The sequence below is a fragment of the Ovis aries genome, chromosome 9 (assembly GCF_016772045.2).
Source record: "Ovis aries strain OAR_USU_Benz2616 breed Rambouillet chromosome 9, ARS-UI_Ramb_v3.0, whole genome shotgun sequence".
In the NCBI taxonomy this organism is placed as follows: domain Eukaryota; kingdom Metazoa; phylum Chordata; class Mammalia; order Artiodactyla; family Bovidae; genus Ovis; species Ovis aries.
The window spans coordinates 86,003,366-86,027,542 of record NC_056062.1 but is presented as its reverse complement, the minus strand read 5'-3'; the positions used below and the strand labels follow the sequence as shown (position 1 = coordinate 86,027,542).

Here is a 24,177-nt window from a genome sequence, read left to right as displayed (position 1 = left end):
TGCCACCCTTGATACAGCTTTATACAAAGTGACTCAGAACATTAGTACCGGTATCTGCCTTGCTTTTCACAAACCTGGGACACTACAGCAAGATACTGGTCTTCAGGGATCCAGAGACAGTTCTTGTTCTAATTCTTCATTCATGTACTAAGAATAAATCATTTTCATGGGAGGATCTTGCAATAATCAAGTTTATTTCTCAAGAGACTTATAAATATATTCTGATGCAACCAGATAATTTGTACTAAGATGATTAAAGAAATACATGGTATACTGAATGTTTGCAATAAATTGCAAACAAATGGCAATGAATAATTATTATAAAGTTAAGAGAACATTCAGTCTTATCACATTCACCCTTATAATTCACTACTTTTCTTTTTATTTCTTCCTTTTTTTTAAAGAATGGAATAAAATTTACCCTGTGACTTTTCTAGAATTGATATTATGCTCTTAAAGTACAATAATAGGTTAGTTCTAAACAAAATGAATATTACTTTAGTCTTCTAAATGATAACTTTTCTCTAGTAAGTATTTAAAAAACAAAGACATAAAATACCTTGATTCTTTTAAATTTAGATTAAAATATTTATCTTGCATCTTCATCAGCTTATTTTTTATTTGTAGTGTGTTCTTGCAAGTATTATTGTTGTGGGACTGAAGGGAATGCTAATACAGTTTCGAGATTTAAAAAGATATTGGAATGTGGATAAAATTGACTGGGTAAGTAGAAGTTTGACATAAAATTACTCTCTTGGCTTAAACACATGTTACAAAATAAGCTTTAATAGTTTCATTTGCAGAAGATAGTTTTAGCCGTTTGAGACTTACATTTTACAAACAGTTTTTACTTATTTACGAACTATAATTTTTTTCAAATTCTTAAGACACGAAAATTTAAAATGTCCTTATAAGAGCAGAAATGACGTGCTATTTAAGAACTTTTAAAAAAGTATTATCACTTGAATGGTTTGTGAATTCCCAATTTCCATTATGAATTGATTATAGAAGTTAAGATCATCAAGAAACAGCTTATAGAAATATGACTATATATAACATATATGAAAAGTCAGCATTAATTTCTAAGAAACAGATGCTTCATTGACATAGGATAAACATATTAATAGTGACCATGTGCTCAGTCTCTTAGTCATGTCCAAGTCTTTACAGTCCCATGGACTGTAGCTCCCTAGGCTCTTCTGTTCATGGGATTTCCCAGGCAAGAATACTAGAGTGGGTTGCCATTTCCTTCTCCAAATGGTGACCATATTCATTCTAAATACCAAGGTACAATACTAGGTGTTATGTGGAAATGCAGAGGTGAATAAAGAAGTACTTATCCTCTTCAGACACTAATATCTGTGCAGCATGCAGACACAGACATAGTAACTGTCATGTGAGTCACGATACAACATAACAGAAGCAAAAGTCAGAACTTGGTGCTGGAGAGAAGTAGAAGCTAAAAGGTTAATTTGGACTGGGTTAATACAGAAGAGTTACAGCACAGCTGAAATGTGAACTGAGACTTGAAGGAATAGTATTTTTTAGGCCGTCCAAGAGGCCAAAATTAACCAGGCTGATGAAGGAACATGACTTTTTAAAGATGATATGTATGAAGTGGCACATGGAAATAGAAAAGCTGAGAAGGTGCAAAGTTATTTAACAAGTTATTGATAATCCCATGATAAAGGTATTTATAAGAAACTCATTAATCACATAAAGGGGAGGACATTTTCATCATGGAAGGGGAGAGATGTCAAGGAAGTGTCAGAGGATGAGATGGCATCACTAACTCAAACTAACATGAGTTTGAGTAAACTCAGGGAGATATTGAAGGACAGGGAAGCTTGGCGTACTGCCATCCATGGGGTCACAGAGTTGGACATGACTTAGCAAATGAAAAACTATATATATATATGTGTGTATACATATATATATATGCAGTGCAATATCATTCAGCTATAAAAAGGAACAAAACTGAGTCATTTGTAGAGATATGGATTGACCTAGAAACTGTCATAAGGAGTGGAATATGTAGAAAGAGAAAACCAAATATCATAGAATAATGGATGTATGTGGAATGTAGGAAAATGGTGCCGATCAGCCTACCTTCAGGGCAGGAACAGAGGTGCAGATGCGGAGACTGGACATGTGGGCACGGTGGGGTAGGTTGGGTCATGAGACTGACATAGATGCCCTACTGTGCGTAAGGTAGAAGGCCGATGGGAACCTGCTGTGCGGTGCAGGGTGCCCAGCTCAGGGCACTGTGGTGATCTGGATGGGTGAGATCCAAGAGGGTGGGGATATATGTAAAAGTTCAGTTCAGTTCACTTCAGTTTAGTGGCTCAATTGTGTCTGACTCTGCGATCTCATGGACAGCAGCATGCCAGGCCTCCCTCCATCACCAACTCCCAGAGCTTACTCAAACTGATATCCATTGAGTCAGTGACGCCATCCAACCATCTCATCCTGTCATCCCCTTCTCCTGCCTTCAATCTTTTCCAGCATCAGGGTCTTTTCCAGTGAGTCAGTTCTTCCTATCAGGTGGCCAAAGTATTGGAGTTTCAGCTTCAGCATCAGTCCTTCCAATGAATATTCAGGACTGATTTCCTTTAGGATGGACTGATTGGATCTCCTTGCAGTCCAAGGGACTCTCAAGAGTCTTGTCCAACACCATAGTTCAAAAGCATCAATTCTTCAGCACTCAGCTTTCTTTATAGTCCAACTCTCACATCCATACGTGACTACTGGAAAAACCAAAGCTTTGACTAGACATGTATTGGCAAAATAATGTATACTTACAGGCTGATTCACTTTGTGGTATAGCAGAAATTAACACAACGTTGTAAACGAACTATACCCTAATAAATATAAAAGAGAGCCTTACGCATCATTAGTAGTAAGTTACCGTAATTCTTTTTATAGCAATCCTAGAAAAGAGAATGCTATTGAAAATGACCACAAATATTCACAGTTTTATTTGTAATATTATTATATTAAATGAGAAAATAGTGGAAAATTATGGCATGCTTTTGAACCAAACACATCAACCAACAATTTACAGATTTTAAATAGACTTAAATAGAGGATTGAATTAGCGGTGGGCAGCATCTCTGTATAAAGACTGCACTTTTTCACTTTGCCTTTCCATTAACCTCTGCCTCAGGGAGTCTGGTGGAGTGTGGCTTTGTTTCTGTGTTTCTGGACTTTGTGTGTATGTGTGAACATATATTTTTATTTCTCTCAGGTAATTACCCAGTAGTGAAATGGGTCAGTTATATGGTGTGTGTATATATGTATGTATGTATGTATGTATGTGTGTGTGTATATATATATATATATATATATCCCTGTAGCTCAAATGGTAAAGAATCTGCCTACGATGCAGGAGACCAGGGTTTGATCCCTGGGTCTGAAAGATCTGCTGGAGAAGGGAATGGCGATCCACTCCAGTATTCTTGCCTGGAGAATCCCATGGACATAGAAGCCTGGTGGGCTATAGTCCATGGAGTTGCAAAGAGCTGGGCATGACTGAGTGGCTAACACACACACATACATATATAATTTAATTTATAAAAATATATATAATTTATTTTTCATTGTAGGATAATTGCATTAGAATGCTGTTTCTTTCTGCCATACAACAATGTGAATCAGCTATAAGGATGCATGTGTCCCCTCTTTCTTGAACCTTCTTCCCACTCTCCAACCCATGCCACCACCCCTGGTTGTCACAGGGCACAAGTATGAGCTTCCTGTGTTATACAGCAACTTCCCACTAGGTATCTATTTTGCATATATTAATGTATATTAATGTTTCAATGCTACTCTCTCAGTTCATCCCATCCTCTCCTTCACCCTCATTGTCCACAAGTCTCTTCTCTTTGTCAGCATCTGTATTCATGCCCTTCAAATAAGTTAATAATTTATTGTTTTTTCAGATCCCGTGTATATGCATTAACATATGATATTTGTTTCTTTCTTTCTGACTTACTTCACTCTGTTTAATAGGCTGTAGGTTCATCCACCTCACTAGAGCTGACTCAGATTTGCTCCTTTTTATGGTTAGGTAATATTCCATTGTCTGCAACTTCTTTATCCGTTTATCTGTTGATGGATAGGTTGTTTCCATGTCCTGGCTGTTGTAGATTCTGCTGCAATATCTTCTGGGGTACATGAGCCATTTCGAATTATGGTTTTCTCAGGGCATATGCCCAGTAGTGGAATATCTGGGTCTTGTAGTATTTTTATTCCTAGTTTGTAAAGAAATCTTCATAATGTTCTCCATAGCGGCCGTATCAATTTACTTTCCCACTAACAGTGAAAGATGTTTGCCTTTTTTCCACATCCTCTCCAACATTTATTTTTTGTAGATTTTTTATGATGGCATTTCTGACTAGTGTAAGGTAATACCTCATTGTACTTTTGATTTGCATTTCTCTAATCATGAGTGATGTTGAGCATTTTGTGTTTGCTGGCCAGTATGTCTTTTTCAGAGAAATGTCTGTTTAGGCCCATTTTTAGATTGGATTGTTTGTTTTTCTGATATTGAGCTTGCTACATGAGCTGCTTATATGTTTTGGAGATTAATCCTTTGTCAGCTATTTCATTTCCAACTATTTTCTCCCATTCTGAGGATTGTCTTTTCATCTTGTTTATGATTTCCTTTGCTGTGCAAAGGCTTTTTTTTTTTTAAGTTAAATTAGTCCTATTTGTTTATGTTTTATTTTTGTTTTCATTACTTTAGGAAGTGGTTCAAAGAGGATCTTGCTGTGATTTATGTCGAAGAGTGTTCTGCCTATGTTTTCTTCTAAGAGTTGTATAGGTTTTCGGTCTTACAGTTAGGTCTTTAATGCATTTTGAGTTTATTTTTGTTTACTGTATTAGGAAGAGTTCCAATTTCACTTTTTTTACATGTACTTACACTTGTCCAGTATTCCCAGCATGACTTCTGGAAGAGGCTGTCATTTCTCTATTGGTCTATATTTGTTTTTGTGTCAATATCATGCTCTTTTATTTATTTATTTTTTCTGACAATGCAGGGGACTTTATTAGGAAGGGATGCCTGAGTGGAGAGCAGTAGGGTAAAGGAATCCAGGAGAACTGCTCTGCCACATGGCTCACAGTCTTAGGTTTTATGGTGATAGTATTACTTTCCAGGTTGTCTTTGGCCAATCATTCTGACTCCTTCCTGGTGTTTCCTGGTGGCACACGCATTGCTCAGCCAAGATGTATGCCAGCAAGAAGGATTCTGAGTCGGACATGTGAGTACCATATTGTCTTGATCACTATAGCTGTAGCGTATAGTCTAATGTCAGGAAAATTGATTCTTCCAGCTCCATTGTTCTTCCTCAAGATTGCTTTGGCTATTTGGAGTCTTTCTATGTTTCCATCAGTTCATTTCAGTTCAGTTCAGTTCAGTTCAGTTCAGTCGCTCAGTTGTGTCTGACTCTTTGTGACCCCATGAATTGCAGCACACCAGGCCTCCCTGTCCATCACCAACTCCCAGAGTTCACTCAAACTCACGTCCATCAGGTCAGTGATGCCACCAGCCATCTCATCCTCTGTCATCCCCTTCTCCTCCTGCCCCCAATCCCTCCCAGCATCAAAGTCTTTTCCAATGAGTCAACTCTTCATATGAGGTAGCCGAAGTACTGGAGTTTCAGCTTTAGCATCATTCCTTCCAAAGAACACCCAGGAGTGATCTCCTTCAGAATGGACTGGTTGGATCTCCTTGCAGTCCAAGGGACTCTCAAGAGTCTTCTCCAACACCACAGTTCAAAAGCATCAATTCTTCGGCGCTCAGCCTTCTTAAATTGTAAATTTTATTGTCCTAGTGCTGTGGAAAATGTCAGTGTTAATTTGATAGAGTTTGCTTTGAATCTAAATTACTTTGGTTAGTATAGTCATTTTCACAATATTTATTCTCCCAGTCTAAGAATATCTCTCCATCTGTTTGTGTCATCTCTGATTTTTTTCACCAGTGTCTTCATTTTCTGCATTCGGGTCTTTTGTCTCATTAGATAGGTATATTCCTGGGTCTTTTATTTTATTTTATGTGTTGCAATAGAGAATGGAATTGATTCCTTAATTTTTCTTTCTGATTTATCATTGTTCATATATAGGGATGCAAGGGATTTCTGTGTATTGATTTTGTATCCTGTGACTTTATTAAATTCATTGATAACTTCTAGTAATTTTCTGATAGTGTCTTTAGGGTTTACTGTGTGTAGTACCATGTCATCTGTAAACAGCGAGAGTTTTACTTCTTTTTTCATCTAGATTCCTTTTGTTTCTTTTTCTTCTCTGATTGCCATGGCTAGGACTTCCAAAGCTATATTGAAAAATAATGGTGACAGTGGGCACTCTTGACTTGTTTCTGATCTTAGAGAAAATGCTTTCAGCTTTCCACCGTTGAGAATAATATTTGCTGTGGGTTTCTCATATATGGCCTTTATTAGGTTGACATAGGTTCCATCTATGCCCATTTTCTGAAGAATTGGTATCACAAATGGGTGCTGAATATTGTAAAAAGCTTCTTCTGCATCTATCAAGAATATCATATGATTTTTATCTTTCAATTTGTTAATATGGTGTGTAACATTGATTGATTTGCATATATTGAAGTATCCATAGGATTAAACCCAAATTAACCATGGTGCATGATGTTTTTAATGTGTCATCAGATTCTGTTTACTGGAATTTTGCTCAGAAATTTTTTTATCTGTGTTCACCTTTGATATTGACCTGTAATTTTCCTTTTTTGTGATGTCTCTTCCAGTTTTGGCATCAGGGTAATGCTGGCCTTCTAGAACGAGTTCATTAGTGTTCCTTCCTCTGCAATTTTTGGGGAAGAATTTAAGAAGGAACAGCATTAACTCTTCTCTAAACGTTTGATAGAATTCACCTGTGAAGCCATGTAGCCCTGGGTTTTGTATTTTGGGAGATGTCTTTTTTAATCACAATTTCGATTTCCATGCTTGAGATTGATCTGTTCGTATTTCTGTTTATTCCTTGTTCAGTCTTAGAGGTTGTGATTTTCTAAGAATTTGTCCATATTTTTCCAGGTTGTCCATTTTATTGGCATATAGTTACTTGTAGTAGTCTCTTATGATCCTTTGTATTTCTGCATTAGTCTGTTTCAATCTCTCATTTTTCATTTCTAATTTTGTTCATTTGAGTCTTCCTTCTTTTTACCTTGATGAGTCTGTCTAATGGGTTATGGATTTTGTTTTTCTTCTCAAAGAACCAGTTTTCAGTTTTATTGATCTTTGGCATTTTTTCTTTCATTTCTTTTTTATTTATTTCTGTTCTCATCTCTATGATTTATTTACTTCTACTTACTTTTTGTGTTTTTGTTTGTTTGTTTTTTGTTCTTTTCCCAGTTGTATTAGTTTGTCTATTTGATATTTTTTCCTATTCTTGAGATAGGATTGCATTGCTATATACTTCCCTCTTAGAACCTCCCAATAGGTTTTGGGTCATCATATTTTCAGTGTCATTTGTCTCTAGGTATTTAAGAAATCTTTTTAGTAACCTTTTGGCTATTAAGAAGTGTATTGTTTAAATCTCCATAGGTTTGTATTTTTTTACAGTTTTTTTTTCCTATTATTAATAGCAACTGTTATAGCATTTTGGTCAGAAAAGATACCTGTTACAATTTCAATTTTCTTAAATTTAGTTAAGTTTGATATGTGACCCAAGATGTGACCTATCCTGAGAATGTTCCATGTGCACTTGAGAGGAAAGTGTATTCTTCTGCTTTGGATGGAATGCTCTGAAGATATCCATTAGGTTCATCTGATCTAATGTGTAATTTGCAGCTTGTGTTTCCTTATTAACTTTCTGCCCGGATGATCTGTCAGTTCAGTTCAGTTCAGTCACTCAGTCATGTCTGACTCTTTGCAACCCCATGAATCGCAGCATGCCAGGCCTCCCTGTCCATCACCATCTTCCGGAGTTCACTCAGACTCATGTCCATCAAGTCCGTGATGCCATCCAGCCATCTCATCCTCTGTCGTCCCCTTCTTCCCTGCCCCCAATCCCTCCCAGCATCAGAGTCTTTTCCAATGAGTCAACTCTTTGCATGAGGTGGCCAAAGTACTGGAGCTTCCGCTTTAGCATCATTCCTTCCAAAGAAATCCCAGGGTTGATCTCCATTGGTGGAAAAGTCCCCTACTATTATTGTTACTATTGATTTCCCTTTTATGTCTGTTAATGTTTGCCTATGTATTGAGGTGCTCCTATGTTGGGTGTGTGAATATTTACAATTGTTCTATTTTCTTCTTGGATTGATAGCTTGATTATTATATATCGTCCTTCCTTACCTCTTGTAATGTTTTTTATTTTAAGGTCTATTTGTCTGATATGCAAATTGCTACTCTGGCTTTCTTTTGATTTCCATTTGCCTGGAATACCATTTTCTATGCTCTCACTTTCAATCTGTTTGTGCCCCTAGGTCTGAAGTGTCTCTTGTAGACAGCATCTGTAAGGGTCTTGTTTCTGTATCCATTCAGCCAGTCTGTGTCTTTTGGTTGAGGCATTTAATCCATTTACATTTAAAGTAATTATTGGTATATATGTTTCTTTGGGCATTTTCTTAATTGTTTTGAGTTTATTTTTGTAGGTCTTTTCCTTCTCTTGTGTTTCCTGCTTTTAGAAGTCCCTCTAGCATCTGTTGTATAGCTGATTTGGTGGTGCTGAATTCTCTTGACTTTTGCTTGTCTGTAAAATTTTAGGTTTTTGCCTCAAATCTGAATGTGATCCTTGCTAGGTAGAGTACTCTTGATTGTAAGTTTTTTCCTTTCATAATTTTAGATCTAATCTGCCACTCCCTTCTGGCCTGCAGAGTTTCTGCTGAGAGATCAGCTATTAACCTTATACGGGTTCTCTTTATTTTGCCTGTTGCTTTTCCCCTTGATGCTTTTAGTAGTTTTTTCCCTGGGTGTAATTTTTGTTAGTTTGATTATAAGTGTCTCGATGTGTTTCTCCTTGACTTTATCTTATGTGAAACTCTCTGTGCTTCTTAAACTTGTTTGGCCATTTCCTTTCCCACGTTAGAGAAGCTTTCAACTGTAATTGCTACAGCATTTTTTCTCAGGCCCTTCTTTCTCGCTTCTTCTTCCGTTGTTGGTGTTCAGTCACTAAGGTGTATCCAGCTCTTTGTGCCCCCATGGACTTCTGCACACTAGGATTCCCTGTCCTCCAGTTTTGTGTGGATCTGTATATTCCTTTCCTGGTCCTGGGCAGGGACTCCTGCCAGTACTCAGCTGGCGTTCTGCGAGATCTTCTACATCTGAAGATGTATTCCTGATGCATTTGTGGAGAGAGATGTGCTCCACATCCACCTAGTCCTCTATTCTTGCAGAGATTTCATCACAGGAATGTTGTAGAACAAGACTGCAAGGAACTTAGCAATCGGGAGAAAGAGGAGCATACCAAAGGACCCATATATTCTCTCTCCTGTTCTCTTTCAGGGCATATGGGTCAGTACATACATATTTACAATATGTTTTGCTGCCAATGTTGGGCTGCTGTTTGGTGTTGTGTGTACCACAGCTATCGTGATTGGTCGCTTCCCAAGGTAAGATATTATTTATTTGATGTTTGTTCTGACACAGCAGCAAAATATATGGTGTTGTCAGTTACTTTTATTTCTGTGGAATAGACAGTATTATAATCTCATGTTTTTAGATTTAGAGCTAGAAAGAGAATTTTTTAATCTACATGTGATATATAACAATGTTGGTCTTAATGGAGAAGAAATGGTCTTAGTGGAGGAGAAGTATTTTGTTATAGATATAAAATAGAATATATAAAATCTATTAAAGTGAATAAATTAGCATCATAGCCATAAACTGCATTAGAGTTACTTTTTTCTGATAAGGGAATGTTTATAGTATCTAATGAGACATAAACCATACAGCAATGTAATCATTTGAAAAGTTAAATAACCTCAAATTTAACTTTTCCAAAGTTGTATTAATTTACCTACTTTTTCTACATAGCTTATTAAAAAGTACATTCTTTTTGTTTTTTACTAACCATCTGTAAGGCCCTTCCATATTTTGATTATTTTTCTGTTTGCTCAGTGTTCACCATTTGATAAAGCTTCTACTAACATCTCATCCTTCTTTTGAAATTCTTTGTGAAATAATATATTCTTAAAAATTAAAGTTTTATCTCTATAGAGTCTATCAGTTCAGTTCAGTTCAGTCACTCAGTGACATCTGACTCTTTGTGGCCCTATGGAATCCAGCATGCCAGGCCTCCCTGTCCATCACCATTTCCCGGAGTTTACTCAAACTCATGTCCATTGAGTCAGTGATGCTATCCAAACATTTCATCCTCTGTCGTCCCCTTCTCCTCTTCCTTCAATCTTTCCCAGTGTCAAGGTCTTTTCAAATGAGTCAGTTCTTTGCATCAGGTGGACAAAGTATTGGAGTTTCAGCTTCAGCATCAGTCCTTCCAATGAATATTCAGGACTGATTTCCTTTAGGATGGACTGGTTGGATCTCTCTGCAGTCCAAGGGACTCTCAAAGGGTCTTCTCCAACACCACAGTTCAAAAGCATCAATTCTTCAGCACTCAGCTTTCTTTATGGTCCAACTCTGACATCTACACATGACTACTGGAAAAACCATAGCTTTGACTAGATGGACCTTTTTTAGCAAAGTAATGTCTCTGCTTTTTAATATGCTGTCTAGGTTGGTCATAGCTTTTCTTCCAAGGAGTAAGCGTCTTTCAGTTTCATGGCTGCAGTCACCATCTGCAGTGGTTTTGGAGCCCAAGAAAAGAAAGTCTGTCATGGTTTCCATTGTTTCCCCATCTCTTTGCCATGAAGTGATGGGACCAGGTGCCATGATGTTAGTTGTTTGAATGTTGAGTTTTAAGTCAACTTTTTCACTCTCCTCTTTCACTTTCATCAAGAGGCTCTTTAGTTTTTCTTCAGTTTATGCCATAAGGGTGGTGTTATCTGCATATCTGAGGTTATTGATATTTCTCCTGGCAATCTTGATTCTAGCTTTTGCTTCATCCAGCCCGACATTTCACATGACGTACTCTGCATATAAGTTAAATAAGCAGGATAACAATATGCAGCCTTGGTATACTCCTTTCCCAATTTGGAGCCAGTCCTTTGTTCCACGTCCAGTTCTAACCATTGCTTCTTGACCTGCATACAAGACGGATGAGTCATAGTGAAGCATTCTGACAAAACGTGGTCCACTGGAGAAGAGAATGGCAAACCACTTCTATGTTCTTGCCTTGAGAACCCCATGAACAGTATGAAAATGCAAAAAGATGTGACGGAGAAAGAGGAACTCCCCAGGTCGGTAGATGCCCAATATGCTACTGGAAACGAGTGGAGAAATAACTCCAGAAAGAATGAAGAGACGAAGCCAAAGCGAAAACAATGCCCAGCTGTGGATGTGACTGGTGATGGAAGTAAAGGCCGATGCTGTAATGAGCAATATTGCATAGGAACCTGGAATGTTAGGTCCATGAATCAAGGCAAATTGGAAGTGGTCAAACAAGAGATGGCAAGAGTGAACACTGACATTTTAGGAATCTATGAACTAAAATGGACTGGAATGGGTGATTTTACCTCAGATGACCATTATATCTACTACTGCGGGCAAGAATACCTTAGAAGAAATGGAATAGCCCTCATAGTCAACTAAAGAGTCTGAAATGCAGTACTTGGGTGCAATCTCAAAAATTACAGGATGATCTCTATTCGTTTCCAAGGCAAACCATTCGATATCATAGTAATCCAAGTCTATGCCCCAACCGCCAATGCTGAAGAAGCTGAAGTTGAACAGTTCTATGAAGATGTACAAGACCTAACACCAAAAGAGATGTCCTTTTCATCATAGGGGACTGGAATGCAAAAGTAGGAAGTCAAGAAACACCTGGAATAACAGGCAAGTTTGGCTTTGGAGTACAAAATGAAGCAGGGCAAAGGCTAACAGAGTTTTGCCAAGAGAATGCATTGGTCATAGCAAACACCCTCTTCTAACAACACAAGAGATGATTCTACACATGGATATCACTGGATGGGCAATACCAAAATCAGATTGATTATATTCTTTGCAGCTGAAGATGGAGAAGTTCTATACTGTCAGCAAAAACAAGACTGGGAGCTGACTGTGGCTCAGATCATGAACTCCTTATAGAGTCTCTCTCTCTCTCTCTCTCTCTCTATATATATATATATATATATATATATATATATATATACACATATATATGCACATTGTTATCTGATCCTATCTTGTTATTGATTCTCTCTTTACTTCCTGTATTTTACACAAGATTTCTGAAAAACCGTATACTTTCTAGCCTTTTCCCTTCTTGCTCACTCTTTTTTGTCAATTTACCTCCTATGCCTTAAAGATATGATAGCTGGGAGTCCAGGTGAGATAAATTACATTTTTAAAATCTCCATTTAGATGTCTGTGCTGTTACTTTTGGAGAAGGCAATGGCAACCCACTCCAGTACCCTTGCCTGGAAAATCCCATGGGCAGAGGAGCCTGGTAGGCTGCAGTCCACAGACACGACTGAGCAACTTCACTTTCACTTTTCACTTTCATGCATTGGAGAAGGAAATGGCAATCCACTCCAGTACTCTTGCCTGGAGAATCCCAGGGACGGGGGAGCCTGATGGGCTGCTGTCTATGGGGTTGTACAGAGTTGGACACGACTGAGGCGACTTAGCAGCAGCAGCAGCACCTGTTACTTTATTTCTGAGGATCCCAGAGAGATACACATTTACCAATGTCTTATGAACAGCTGGGATGTAGCATGGAAACCACTCTGGATACTTTCTAATTGTTATAATAAAGTGATTCATCCTTTTTACTTTGTCGTGATTAATGTAGTAACTTGGAAATTATGTATTTCATATATGCTTTCATTCTAGAGCAAATACTCTGAGTACAAAAAATATGAAAGAGATGGAATTTAAAGTGAAGACAGAAATGGATGATGTAAGTTTAGTTCCCTTTTCCTTTGTGTAATTAATAATTTTTGTAGGTCAGATAGTTTCAAGGTATAAGAAGCAGATAAATGACTAATTTTACAATGATAATTCTATTTTTGATTAGTTTGAACTTTTGAAAGTATATCTGACCACTACATATATGGCAGTCAACATGCAACAAATCAATAGAACAACAACAGAAATCTTGTATCAGCATTCAAATAAGAGAATAAAATGGCACATAAAAATACAGTAGAATCATGGTCCAGATTAGTTCAGATATTTGGAAACCTCTTTTCCGTTTGACGTGTCTATTAGTTTGTGTGTGTGTCACTTAGTCGTGTCTGACTCTTTGCGACCTCATGGACTGTAGCCCACCAGACTCCTCTGTCCATGGAATTCTCCGAGAATACTGGAGTGGTTTGCAATTTCCTTCTCAGGCGATTTTCCTGACCCAGGGGTCTCCTGCATTGCAGGCAGATTCTTTACCATCTGAGCTATAGGGAAGTCCCGACTATTAGTTTAGTTTAACATATGACAGTCAAACTTAACTAGTAGTCCGGAGAAGGCAATGGCACCCCATTCCAGTACTCTTGCCTGGAAAATCCCATGGACGGAGGAGCCTGGTGAGCTACAGCCCATGGGGTTGTGAAGAGTCAGACATGACTGAGCGACTTCACTTTGACTTTTCACTTTCATGCGTTGGAGAAGGAAATGGCGACCCACTCCAGTGTTCTTGCCTGGAGAATCCCAGGGATGGGGGAGCCTGGTGGGCTGCTGTCTCTGGGGTCGCACAGAGTCGGACACGACTGAAGTGACTTAGCAGCTGCAGCAAACTAGTAGTCTATTCCAAATTAAATGATGGTGGAAGATGGGGAACTGGGAAGGGAATAAAGAAAAGTGGGATCATGGTATTTTGTTAAAACAGTCAATGAATCTTACTATCAGCAGAGTGTAATTAACGACTCTAGGCTTGGTTTCTTGCACAGTGGGCACCTTTTTTAAGGAAATAACTTATATAAATGATCTCACCCTCAGGTAGCGCTAGTGGTAAAGAACTCGCCTGCCCAGGCAGGAGACATAAGAGATGCAGGTTTGATCCCTGGGTCTGAGATTCCTTGGAGGAGGGCATGGCAATCCAATCCAGTATTCTTCCCTGAGGGATCCCATGGACAGAGGAACTTGGCTGTCTACAGTCCATAGGGTTGCACTGAGTCAGACACGACTGAAGTGACTTAGCAGGCACGCACGCAATCCATGTTTAGGCAGGCCAATTGTGTTTTAATTCTAGCTTCTTGTTCTGAAGGACGACACAAGTTTAAGGTGAAGAAAGAAAATGTTGACTGAAATTCTTGTCAGTTAAAAAAAATTGGCTTACTTTGAAACTGCTTTGTGATGTTTGACTAACCTTTTTTATCTTTATTTTTCATTTTTACTTGTTTTAATAACTCATGATTGTCCTCAGAACAGACAGAACTAAACTCCTACCAGAAGGGTCAGTGTCAGGGTATTTCTAAGTAGACTGGAAGTAAAAAGTAAGCAACAGGAGTCCTTCTCTGACCCCCAGGGAAATGGCTTGTGTTTTTAACAAGTATGGAAAGATTTGCGTCATAGAAAGCTATCAGAGTTCAAAGACTTTGAAGGTGTCCCAGACTCAAGTTTTCCACCAATGTTTCCTTTCTTTCTTTCCTGTCCCTTTCTTTTCTTCCTTTAAAATTTTCAGGTGCCAAGTCCTAGACTGACTCAGGCCTCTGTATCCACCCCACACATGCAGCTGTGTACCAAAGCCTTGACATTCTTAGCTTTGAAGCAAAATTCAAGTGTGACTATTTTTCAGTTTAAAGATATCTAATTAATAAATTGTACCTAATGCATACCTTCTCCTCAAGCTAAATGTGTGAGGAAATGAATAAGGGGATTTGCAGGGAGATGAAAGTGCCGCAGATTCTCCATGTCTTACACTTGATTTATTCCAGTCTAGTTACCTACCTGAATAGTAATCATGTCACAGGAAATCTTAATTTTATTAGAACATTGCACCTCACTGGTTATTTAAAACTAAGAGGGAAAAAAAAAAAAACTAAGAGGAAAAACACTAAGAGAAAGACTTGAATATGAACTGTTAGGTGGAGTTTTTAGCTAACGTCAAGTGTAGCGGTGATCTGTCCCTCCCCTCTCCCTCTTCTTCTTCAGGTGAAACAATTTGGAAGGTCTCTTTCCACTCAGGGACTTCAGCTGTATTGAGAATTTCTTTTCTGGTGCAACTCCATTCTTTAATAAATGCCTATCTTTAAAAAGCATACTAACTCAAAACATACTGGCGCAATCATATGGTGAGATTAATGATACAATCTAAGATGTGGGAGCTTTGTCATAACTAAACATGACAGGCTGAATGTTTGATTTTTTCTTGTAAGAGATTTCCTCTTTATTAAAAGTTCCTTGGGTAACATAAAGGTTTTTTATTTTCTTGAACTGTTTAGTTGTGGCAAATCTCCTCACTTTATAGAGCTTAAACGGTTGTGTAGCTATAGAAACTTTTTGAGATTATCCGGTTTAAAAATGTACCTGCTTTAGCTCTCACGATTCTAGTAGGGGAAGGATGAGGAGGCAATGAGCAGTCATTGGCAGTGATGGGGCGGTTGAGAGGGTGGTGCGGCTGTGGTTTCTGCAATGCTGCAGCACCGTCTCTGCGCTGCTGGGATGGGAAGGAAAGTGAGGATCCCGGTGGAGCCAGTGGCAGTGCTGCTGCGGGAGGGTGGGCGTCGGAAGGCGATGGAGGATCTAGATGAACAACACTGACAGCATCCAATGGTTGCTGCAAGAGAGGGTCCAAGCCTGGCACAACGTCCAGCTACAGAGGCATGAAATCAGAGGACTGTGATTGTTAAAGTCCTGAGAGAGCTTTCTCAGTCAGCCTCCTGTCCTACTAGGACTGAAAGCACCGTTCAAAATATAAGGTGATATCCATGCGCAATCCTACATGATTTGCTGTGACTTTCTGAGTACAGTGGTTTCCCTCCAAAAGTAATTACTTGTTTCTTGGGGACTATGTGAACAAGGGAAAGCAGTCATTGGACACTCTCTGCCTCTTACTGGCTTACAAAATCAAATATCTCTAGATTGTTTTCTTCTCAGAGGAAACCACGAATGTGACAATATCAGTAGAATTTAGGGATTTTATGATGAATTAAAAGAAGATATAACATTAAAGTATGGAAAACTTTCGCAGACTACTTTAACTGTTTATGGATAGCAGTCCTCCTGGATGAGAAAATATTCTGCTGTCATGGAGGTTTATCACCAGATCTCCAATCTGTGGAGTGGATTTGGTGAATTATGCAGCCAATCGATGACTTAGATCAAGATTGTCTTTGTGGCCTTTTGTGGTCTGAACCTGATAAGGATGTTTTTGGCTGGTGTTTGAAAATGACAGATGGTCGTGCTTTGCACTTGGTGCAGAAGTGGCTGCGAATTTCTCCATAAACGTGATTTGGATCTTGTATGTAGAGCCCATCGGGAGGTTGATGGTGGATAGATGTTTTTTGCAAAGAGACAGTTGGTCACTCTGTTCTCTGCATCCAGTTATTGTGGAGAGCATGACAAAGCAGGTGCCACGATGAGTGTGGGTGAGGCACTGATGTGTTCTCTTCAGATTTTACAGCCTGCAGAGAAAAAGAAGTAAAGTGCCCCGAAACCTGAAATACCTTCAAGGGCTATGATCACAAAGCAAGCAAAGAAATAAATGTCATTTTGACACTGCCTAGTCTGGGCTTGTAACATATATAGCTTTTATTTTTAAAGCTGTAATGTGTATTGGTCAACTTACTTAAATAATGTTTGTGGGCCCCTGTTCCAGTTTTTACTTTATCAATAGTATTTGTTGATTTTAACAGCAAATAAAAGATTCCCCACTCTCAAGGAAAGATGTTTTATTTTGTTTAGTTCTCTGTTCCTTTTGCAAACAATTATAGTGCCAAAGTTGTACACCCCAGGACAGTTTATCCTGACTAAGGGGTGAGTATACAACTGATCTTTCTTTAAATTTGGTACAGCTCATGAATAATGTAAATACCCATTTTCTTTAGGATATAAAGAGAGATCTAGGGTGCTCAGCGTGTACATGCTATTGTCATAAAATGCATACTGTTGGATGCAAAACACTGTGAACCTTTTTGTTTGCTTGCTTCAAAGAAATAGCTCTTTTTCTTGTCTTGTCATGTACAAACTAGTTTTTAGAGTTATCAAAATTGAGAATAACTTTCAACCTTGCCAGCATCACTTGTATGTATATTTAATTAAAGTATACTTTCCCCTGTGATACACTTAAATGATAATTAAAGCCATTATTTTAAATGTTTGTGATTCTTTCCTAAAACCAAAGTTTCTATTGAAATATATATGGGCACTGTCCTAAGTACAAGGTGACATGATTGTGTATCCCTGCCGCCTTCTTGGGGATTCAAAAATATGTTTTTAAGTTTGAATAGCAATTAATAACATAGGGCTGTTTACACACTACTAATGGTTAAAGTTAATAACACTTTGTAGTATTTTCAGTCTATTCATTAAGTAATCTTTTTACAGTTACATCAGGACTGAACCTGTCCATTCAGAAAGCTTCAAATTATAAAAACAATACTGTTCTGTATGTGTGACTAATTATGCTTTCTTTGGCCTACATTCCTTATTCTGTGAAGAAGCTGAAGCTTGTAAGTCAAAACAAAGAAACTAACTTACTATCCACCAGTTTATACAGAACTCACAGTATCTATGACTTTTTAAAACTAATCTCTGTTTTAAAAAAAGGAAAGCAGTTTCAACAGATGACTATATACAATAATACCATGTGGGAAAAATGAATTCAGACTTATTTAATGATGAACTTGTTAAAAAAAATTACCTACTTTAAAAAACAAGGAAGCTAAGAGAGGTTAAATGAATTATCCAAATTCACATTATCTATTATTTTCCAGTCTTTCTCTCTCTCTCTGTATGTGTCTGAAGGAGTACTGCTTTATTTAGTAGGTAAGGAATTATCATTTCATAGAGCTTCCATTTCTCTCAGTTTCTAAGATAGACCCCTGCTCCAAAGGTCATGGTGCTGTGCTGTGCTCAGTCACCCAGTTGTGTCTGACTCTTTGTGACCCCATGGACTGTAGCCCATGAGGTTCCTCTGTTCATGAGGATTCTCCAGGCAAGAATACTGGAGTGGTTTGCCATGCCCTCCTCCAAGGGATCTTCCCAACCCAGGGATTGAAGCCAGGTCACCTGCATTGTAAGTGGTTTCTTTACCATCTGAGACACCAGGGAAGCCCACAGGTCACGGCAAAGATGGTATTGCCATGAAGACCTGGGAAAATAGCTGCAGCAGACAAATTTTGTATTGAACTTTTTCCTTCTCCATTTCTTCATGTCTTGTCTACCTCCTGGCAATCGAATGTAATCTAGGCCTGCCCAAAGTGAAATTACCTTCCTGATAATACCTCTTGGTTTCTTTGTCCCAATTAGAACTGTCAGTCACTTGTAAGGTGACTTCCAGGCAAAGGAAGGCTACATCATTATGAGGTAAAATGATTGATAGTTGACCTTTCAGGCCATATTTTCATTTTAAAAGATACGGGATGGCTAGGTAAAGGAATTTTAAATTTCTGGATTGAGTAGAAGAGGTACTGTTAGGAGGATAAGTCTTTCTGATACTCTTTGGATAGTCTTTTGCTTCTCCAAAACTCAGTAGGAATAAGGGGTGTTTTCTGAAAGGCTACAGACTTATCTAACGGTTGCTAATGTTTCTTAGTAAAGAAGTACATATTTTCCTTCAGACATATGGTAGTATATTTAATCCTCCAAAAATTTTTAATAATGAAAGCATAAGCAAAGAAATTGTCAATCATGATTGAGTGACATTTGTACTTACAGGGTTTCAATTCATTGTAGGATTTATTTCATTCAGAACTCTGAATCTATTCATTTGTTTCCTCTAAAAGGAAACCCTGCAGCGGGTGAAAATTATCTCAATAAACAACCCACTTGTTTTTCTGAACGCAAAGAAGTTCTATAATGATATAATGAACATAATCCAAAAAGAAAATACTGGAAACCAACCACATGATGAAATCAGAAAGGTAAGGTCAACTCTTTTGATTATGTTATGCTACAGGTAATCCTATATCTTGATACCCCAGAAAGGAATCATGTAACTATAATACATTATAGAAATGTTGAGAGGCCTCTTCCCTCAGTAAAATCTTATATGATGTTATAATTTTTATTTGGTTTGTAGTTAGCCTTTAGGTGATCACTCTTGTTCATTCACTTGTTCATTCACTCCCCAAGTCAGCAAATATCTGAAGGCCGTGTGTGTTGTGCTGCTCTGTGCATAGTCACTTAGTTGTGTCTGACTCTTTGTGACCCCAGGCTCCTCTGTCCGTGGACTTCTCTAGGCAAGAAGACTGGCGTGGGTTGCCATGCCCTCCTCCAGGGGACCTTCCCAACCCAGGGATCGAACCCAGGTCTCCCACATTTCAGGCAGATTCTTGACCAGCTGGGCTATCAGGGAAGCCTGTGTACTAGGTGCTATAACCCTGGGAGAAATATATAAGACAATTCACTTAAATTAAGAATATTTTTACCAAGAGAAAGAAGAGTTAGGTCTGCCTCTAAAAGAGAATACAGTAGATGACTCAAAGAAGTATAAACTGTTGGCCTCATTATGATAACATTGTCTTAAATTGCCATCATTTTTTATCTCCACAAATTATCTCAGTTAAGAGAGATAGCAAATAAAATGTGCATGAGAAAGAGGTATGCATAATCATTTGAATCTTCAAGCCCTCTGCAATGTTAAGAGCATGGGCTTAGGAGCTAAGCTGCCTGGGTAAGCTACTTAGAAGCTATTAGACCTTCAGTTCAGTTCAGTTCAGTTGCTCAGTCATGTCCGACTCTTTGCGACCCCATGGACTGCAGCACACCAGGCTTCCCTGTCCATCACTAACTCCCAGAGTTTACTCAAACTCATCCCCATTGAATCGGTGATGCCATCCAGCCATCTCATCCTCTGTCATCCTCTTCTCCTCCTGCCTTCCCTCTTTCCCAGCATCAGGGTCTTCTCAAATGAGTCAGTTCTTCGCATCAGGTGGCCAAAGTATTAGACCTTGAGCTCTTTTAGATGTCACTTTCATCAGAATATTAGGAGCCACCACCTGTGATTTTGGGTTGAAAAGAACTTGCTCTTATGCTAAAGAGGGAGATATATATCTAATTGTTCAAGTTGTATTAATATATTAGGTCTGTTTTTCATCACAAAACCATTCTATACCTGTATATGAGACAGGTATGCTCTTGTGGCTGACTTTATAACCACCATGTATAACAGCATTATGGGAAAATCTGTCTAGAGCTTCATGTAATCTAATTAACCTACAAGAAGTTTGTGGTCTTGTTTTTCCAAAATGTAAACTTACTTCTTGAAATAATATACTAAATTGTGGGTATTATCATTTCTAGTAGAGTACCTGACATGGCAATTCTTATTACTAATTATTTATCAATAGTTGATAGTGTTTTCATTACTTTCCTGCAAGATTAAGGTTGCTCCAACCTGTTTTCAGAAATTGCAAAATGACATGTGTTTACCTTTAGTGTATCTTAGAAACAAATCTCATTAACACAGTCTTTTGTGAGTAGTTTCCACATATATTTTACCCACTTGGGATTTCAGAAAATTGAGTCTAAAAATCAAACAAGGTTCATTGAATTTAGGTTATTCGTAGATGAAGGCACTCAAAAGGATTCTTCAACTCAGAACTTTATGATGGTGAGGAAGAATTTGTTGAAACTGAGTTCCACTATAATGATAATGATGCAAATATTGTATGTATATTTGTATGTTGTGAATTTTAAAGGAATACCAAGGATTTGGATGGCAATCTGGAAGCCCTGCTCTCAGAGGAACCTGGGGTAAACCTTTATTTGGAATGGTTAAAAGGATAGTCTTGAGCTTGAGTGCTCTTTGGGGCACTTCGTATTATTCTTGTCGGACACTGTCAAGGATATCTACTTGTCTTGAGGACTATGCATTTACTCCAGGTTCAGTTTTAGAGTATGATGTCTGCAGCAGTTAATCGCTACTGCAACTTTGCCCCCCTTTATCAGGCTGCACAGAGCAGTCCGCAGTTGTGCCTTCAACTGGAGTGCTCTGCCAGGGCCTTGATTTTCTCTTCTCTGAAAGCTGTGTTTTCAACAGACGGCGGTGATGGACATTTAAAACACTCAAGAGCAGGAAGATTCACATCCCATTCAAAACACGAATAGAAAAAGGATCCTCTGTTAGGTTATATAATGATATACTTTTATATTCTATATGCTCAGTTGTGTCCAACTCTTTGAGACCCCATGGACTTTAGCCTACCAGGCTCCTCTGTCCACAGGTTTTCCCAAGCAGTAATGCTGGAGCAGGATGCCATTTCCTACTCCAGGGGTTCTTTTCAACCCAGGATTGAATCCGTGTGTCTTGTGTCTCTTGCACTGGCAGGCGGATTCTTTACCACTGAGCCTCTATATCACCATTAAATATCTCCCTGAATACAGAAGCTTAGAAGGATCTCAGGCTGCTGGTGTTTGATGGATTTGTGCTTATTATTATCTAGAGCTACAGGTGTTCACTATTCATTACCATTTTGTGCTCTCACCTTGCAAGAGAAGTTTCAATCTACCATTTATCTAAAATTTTCTTTCGCTCAAGCAAGATGTTTTTCCAAACTAGACTTTGTTTTTGAAACAGTGTTTTAGATTTACAGAAAAACTGAGTAGTTGGTATAGAGAGTTCCTATATATAGAGAGAGTTCCTATATATAGAGAGAGTTCCTATATATACCCCACATTACACAGTTTCCTCTATTATTAACATCTTGTATTAGTGTGATATATTTATTATAATCAATCAACCAATATGGATACGTGATCATTAAGTAAAGTCCGTGCTTTATCTGGGCTTCTCAGGTGGTGCTAGTGGTAAAGAATGCATCTGCCAGTGCAGGAGACTTAAGAGATGTGGGTTCGACCTTTGGGTCAGGAAGATGCCCTGGAGGAGGGCATGATAACCCGCTCCAGTAATCTTGCCTGGAGAATCCCATGGACAGAGGAGCCTGGCGAGCTATAGTCCATAGGGTGGCATAGAGTTGGATAGGACTGAAGCGATTTAGCACACATGCTTTATTTAGATTTACTTAGTTCTACCTGATATCCTTTCTCTGTTCTAGAATTCCATCCAGTATATCACGTTACATTTAGTTGTCCTGTCTCCTTAGTTTCCTCTTGACTGTGACAGTTTCTTAGGCTTTCCCTTTATTGAATGGTCTTGACAATTTTGAGTAGTACTGGTCAGATGTTTTGTAGAATGCCCCTCTATTGGAATTATCTCTTATTTTTTCTTGTGATAGCACTGGGAATATGGGTTTTTTTTTTTAGGAAGAAAACTATAGAGGTGAAGTGCCATTTTCATCACATTTGTATCAAGGGTACATAATATCAACATGATTTCTCACTGTAGATATTAATCTTGATCTCCTGGATGAAGTAGTATTTGTCAGGTTTCTCCCCTATAAAATTACTTTATTTCCCCTTTTGCATGCTATACTCTTTGAAAGCGAGTCACTGTGTGCAGCTTGTATTTAGGGAATGTGAAGTCATGCTCCACCTTCTTCAGGGTGGAGTATTTATATAAATAATTTGAAATTCTTCTGCAGAAGAGGTTTCAGACAAGGTATTTTTAACAGGAGAGAAAGGAAGCTCACGTTCACTGGCTGTGTTTCAAGGGCTCATCTCTTTACCTGGGTTATCTAACGTACTTGTCGTCAGCCCCATGAAGTAACTGACTATCTGAATGTTACCAAAAAAAAAAAAAAAAGATTGAGACTTAGAAATATAAAATAACCTGGGGAAAATTATTTGATAACTGTCTGAATCAGACTTAAAGGATATAAGCTGTGCCAGTGGGTGCAGTACCAGTGGCTTCACAGGTAGCACTAGTAGTAAAGAATATGCCTGCCAGTGCAGGAAACTTAAGAGATGCAGGTTCAATCCCTGGATAGGGTTTGATCCCTGGGTTGAAAGATCCCTTGGAGAAGGGCATTGCGAAAAGTATTGTTGCCTGGAGAACCCCATGGACAGAGGAGCCTGGTGGGCTACAGTCCATAGGATCACAAAGAGCTGGACATGACTGAGTGACTAACACACACACACAGTGGGTATTAAGGGAAATTGATATTCTATGGTCACCCTCCAAGATGAAAACTGATTTAATGGGAAAGTAGTATAGTGTAGCAGTTTGGAGCAAGAGGTTTTAACTTAATTCTTGCTAGCTTTATGACTTTGGTCAAACTATTTAACCATTTCAATCATTAGAAGTCTTCCAAATTTAAAAATTTTCTGACTTTCATGTGGAAAATGATGTTAGTAACTTCATAGGATTATTCTGAGAATTAAATGATTAATTTAAAGTTCTTAGTATACAGTAAGTACTCAAGTAATAACAATTTCTATCATCATGAACAGTAATAACAATGACATTTTTGAGAAATATATAGCATATTTTAATTTTAAAGGCATCAATTATTTTTAATTTCAAAAAAATTTCATTGTAGGATTTAAAGTCATTTTCATTCTCCAGCATTTCCATAAATTGGAATTTTTTTTCTTGGACATTTTCATGAAGCTTCAGATGAACAGCTAATTTTTTAAAAAATTATTTATTTTTATTAAAGTATAGTTTATTTACAGTGGTTTGTTAGTTTCAAGTGTACAGCATAGTGATTCAGTGACATATATATCTTTTTTTTCCTGATTCTTTTCCCTTATAGGTTATTGCAAAACACTGAGTATAGTTCCCTGTGCTTTACAGTATGTCCTTGTCACTTATCTATTTTATATATACTAGTGTGTATTTGTTAATCGCAGACTCCTAATTTATCCCTCCCCCACCCTTTTCCCATTGGTAACTGTAAATTTGTTTTCTAGTCTGTGAGTCTGTTTCTGTTTTGTATGTAAGTTCCTTTGTATCATTTTTTTTTATTGGATTCCCTGTGTAAGTGATATTATATGATATTTATCTTTCTGTGTCTGGCTTACTTCATATTACTCAGCCATAAAAAATATAATAATGCCATTTATGGCAACATGCATGGACCTCATCCTA

The 24,177-nt window shown here is 38.1% G+C and overlaps 1 protein-coding gene and 1 pseudogene across 13 annotated transcripts in view; both read left to right on the top strand.

Annotated features, from left to right (window-relative positions):
- Positions 1 to 24,177, top strand: part of SLC26A7 (solute carrier family 26 member 7) — a 215,392-nt gene that overhangs the window by 161,962 nt on the left and 29,253 nt on the right. For all 13 annotated transcript variants that reach the window (XR_006060883.2, XR_006060884.1, XM_042254498.2 and 10 more), the window contains 4 exons: positions 628 to 723; positions 9,477 to 9,583; positions 12,924 to 12,990; positions 18,971 to 19,108. Coding sequence is in view for 11 of the 13 variants with exons in the window: in XM_042254498.2 (XP_042110432.1) it covers positions 628 to 723; positions 9,477 to 9,583; positions 12,924 to 12,990; positions 18,971 to 19,108 (408 nt within the window). In the remaining 2 variants the exon portion in view is untranslated. The remainder of the gene's footprint in view (positions 1 to 627; positions 724 to 9,476; positions 9,584 to 12,923; positions 12,991 to 18,970; positions 19,109 to 24,177) is intronic.
- LOC114116479 (serine/threonine-protein phosphatase PP1-gamma catalytic subunit A-like) lies at positions 15,617 to 16,728 on the top strand (annotated as a pseudogene).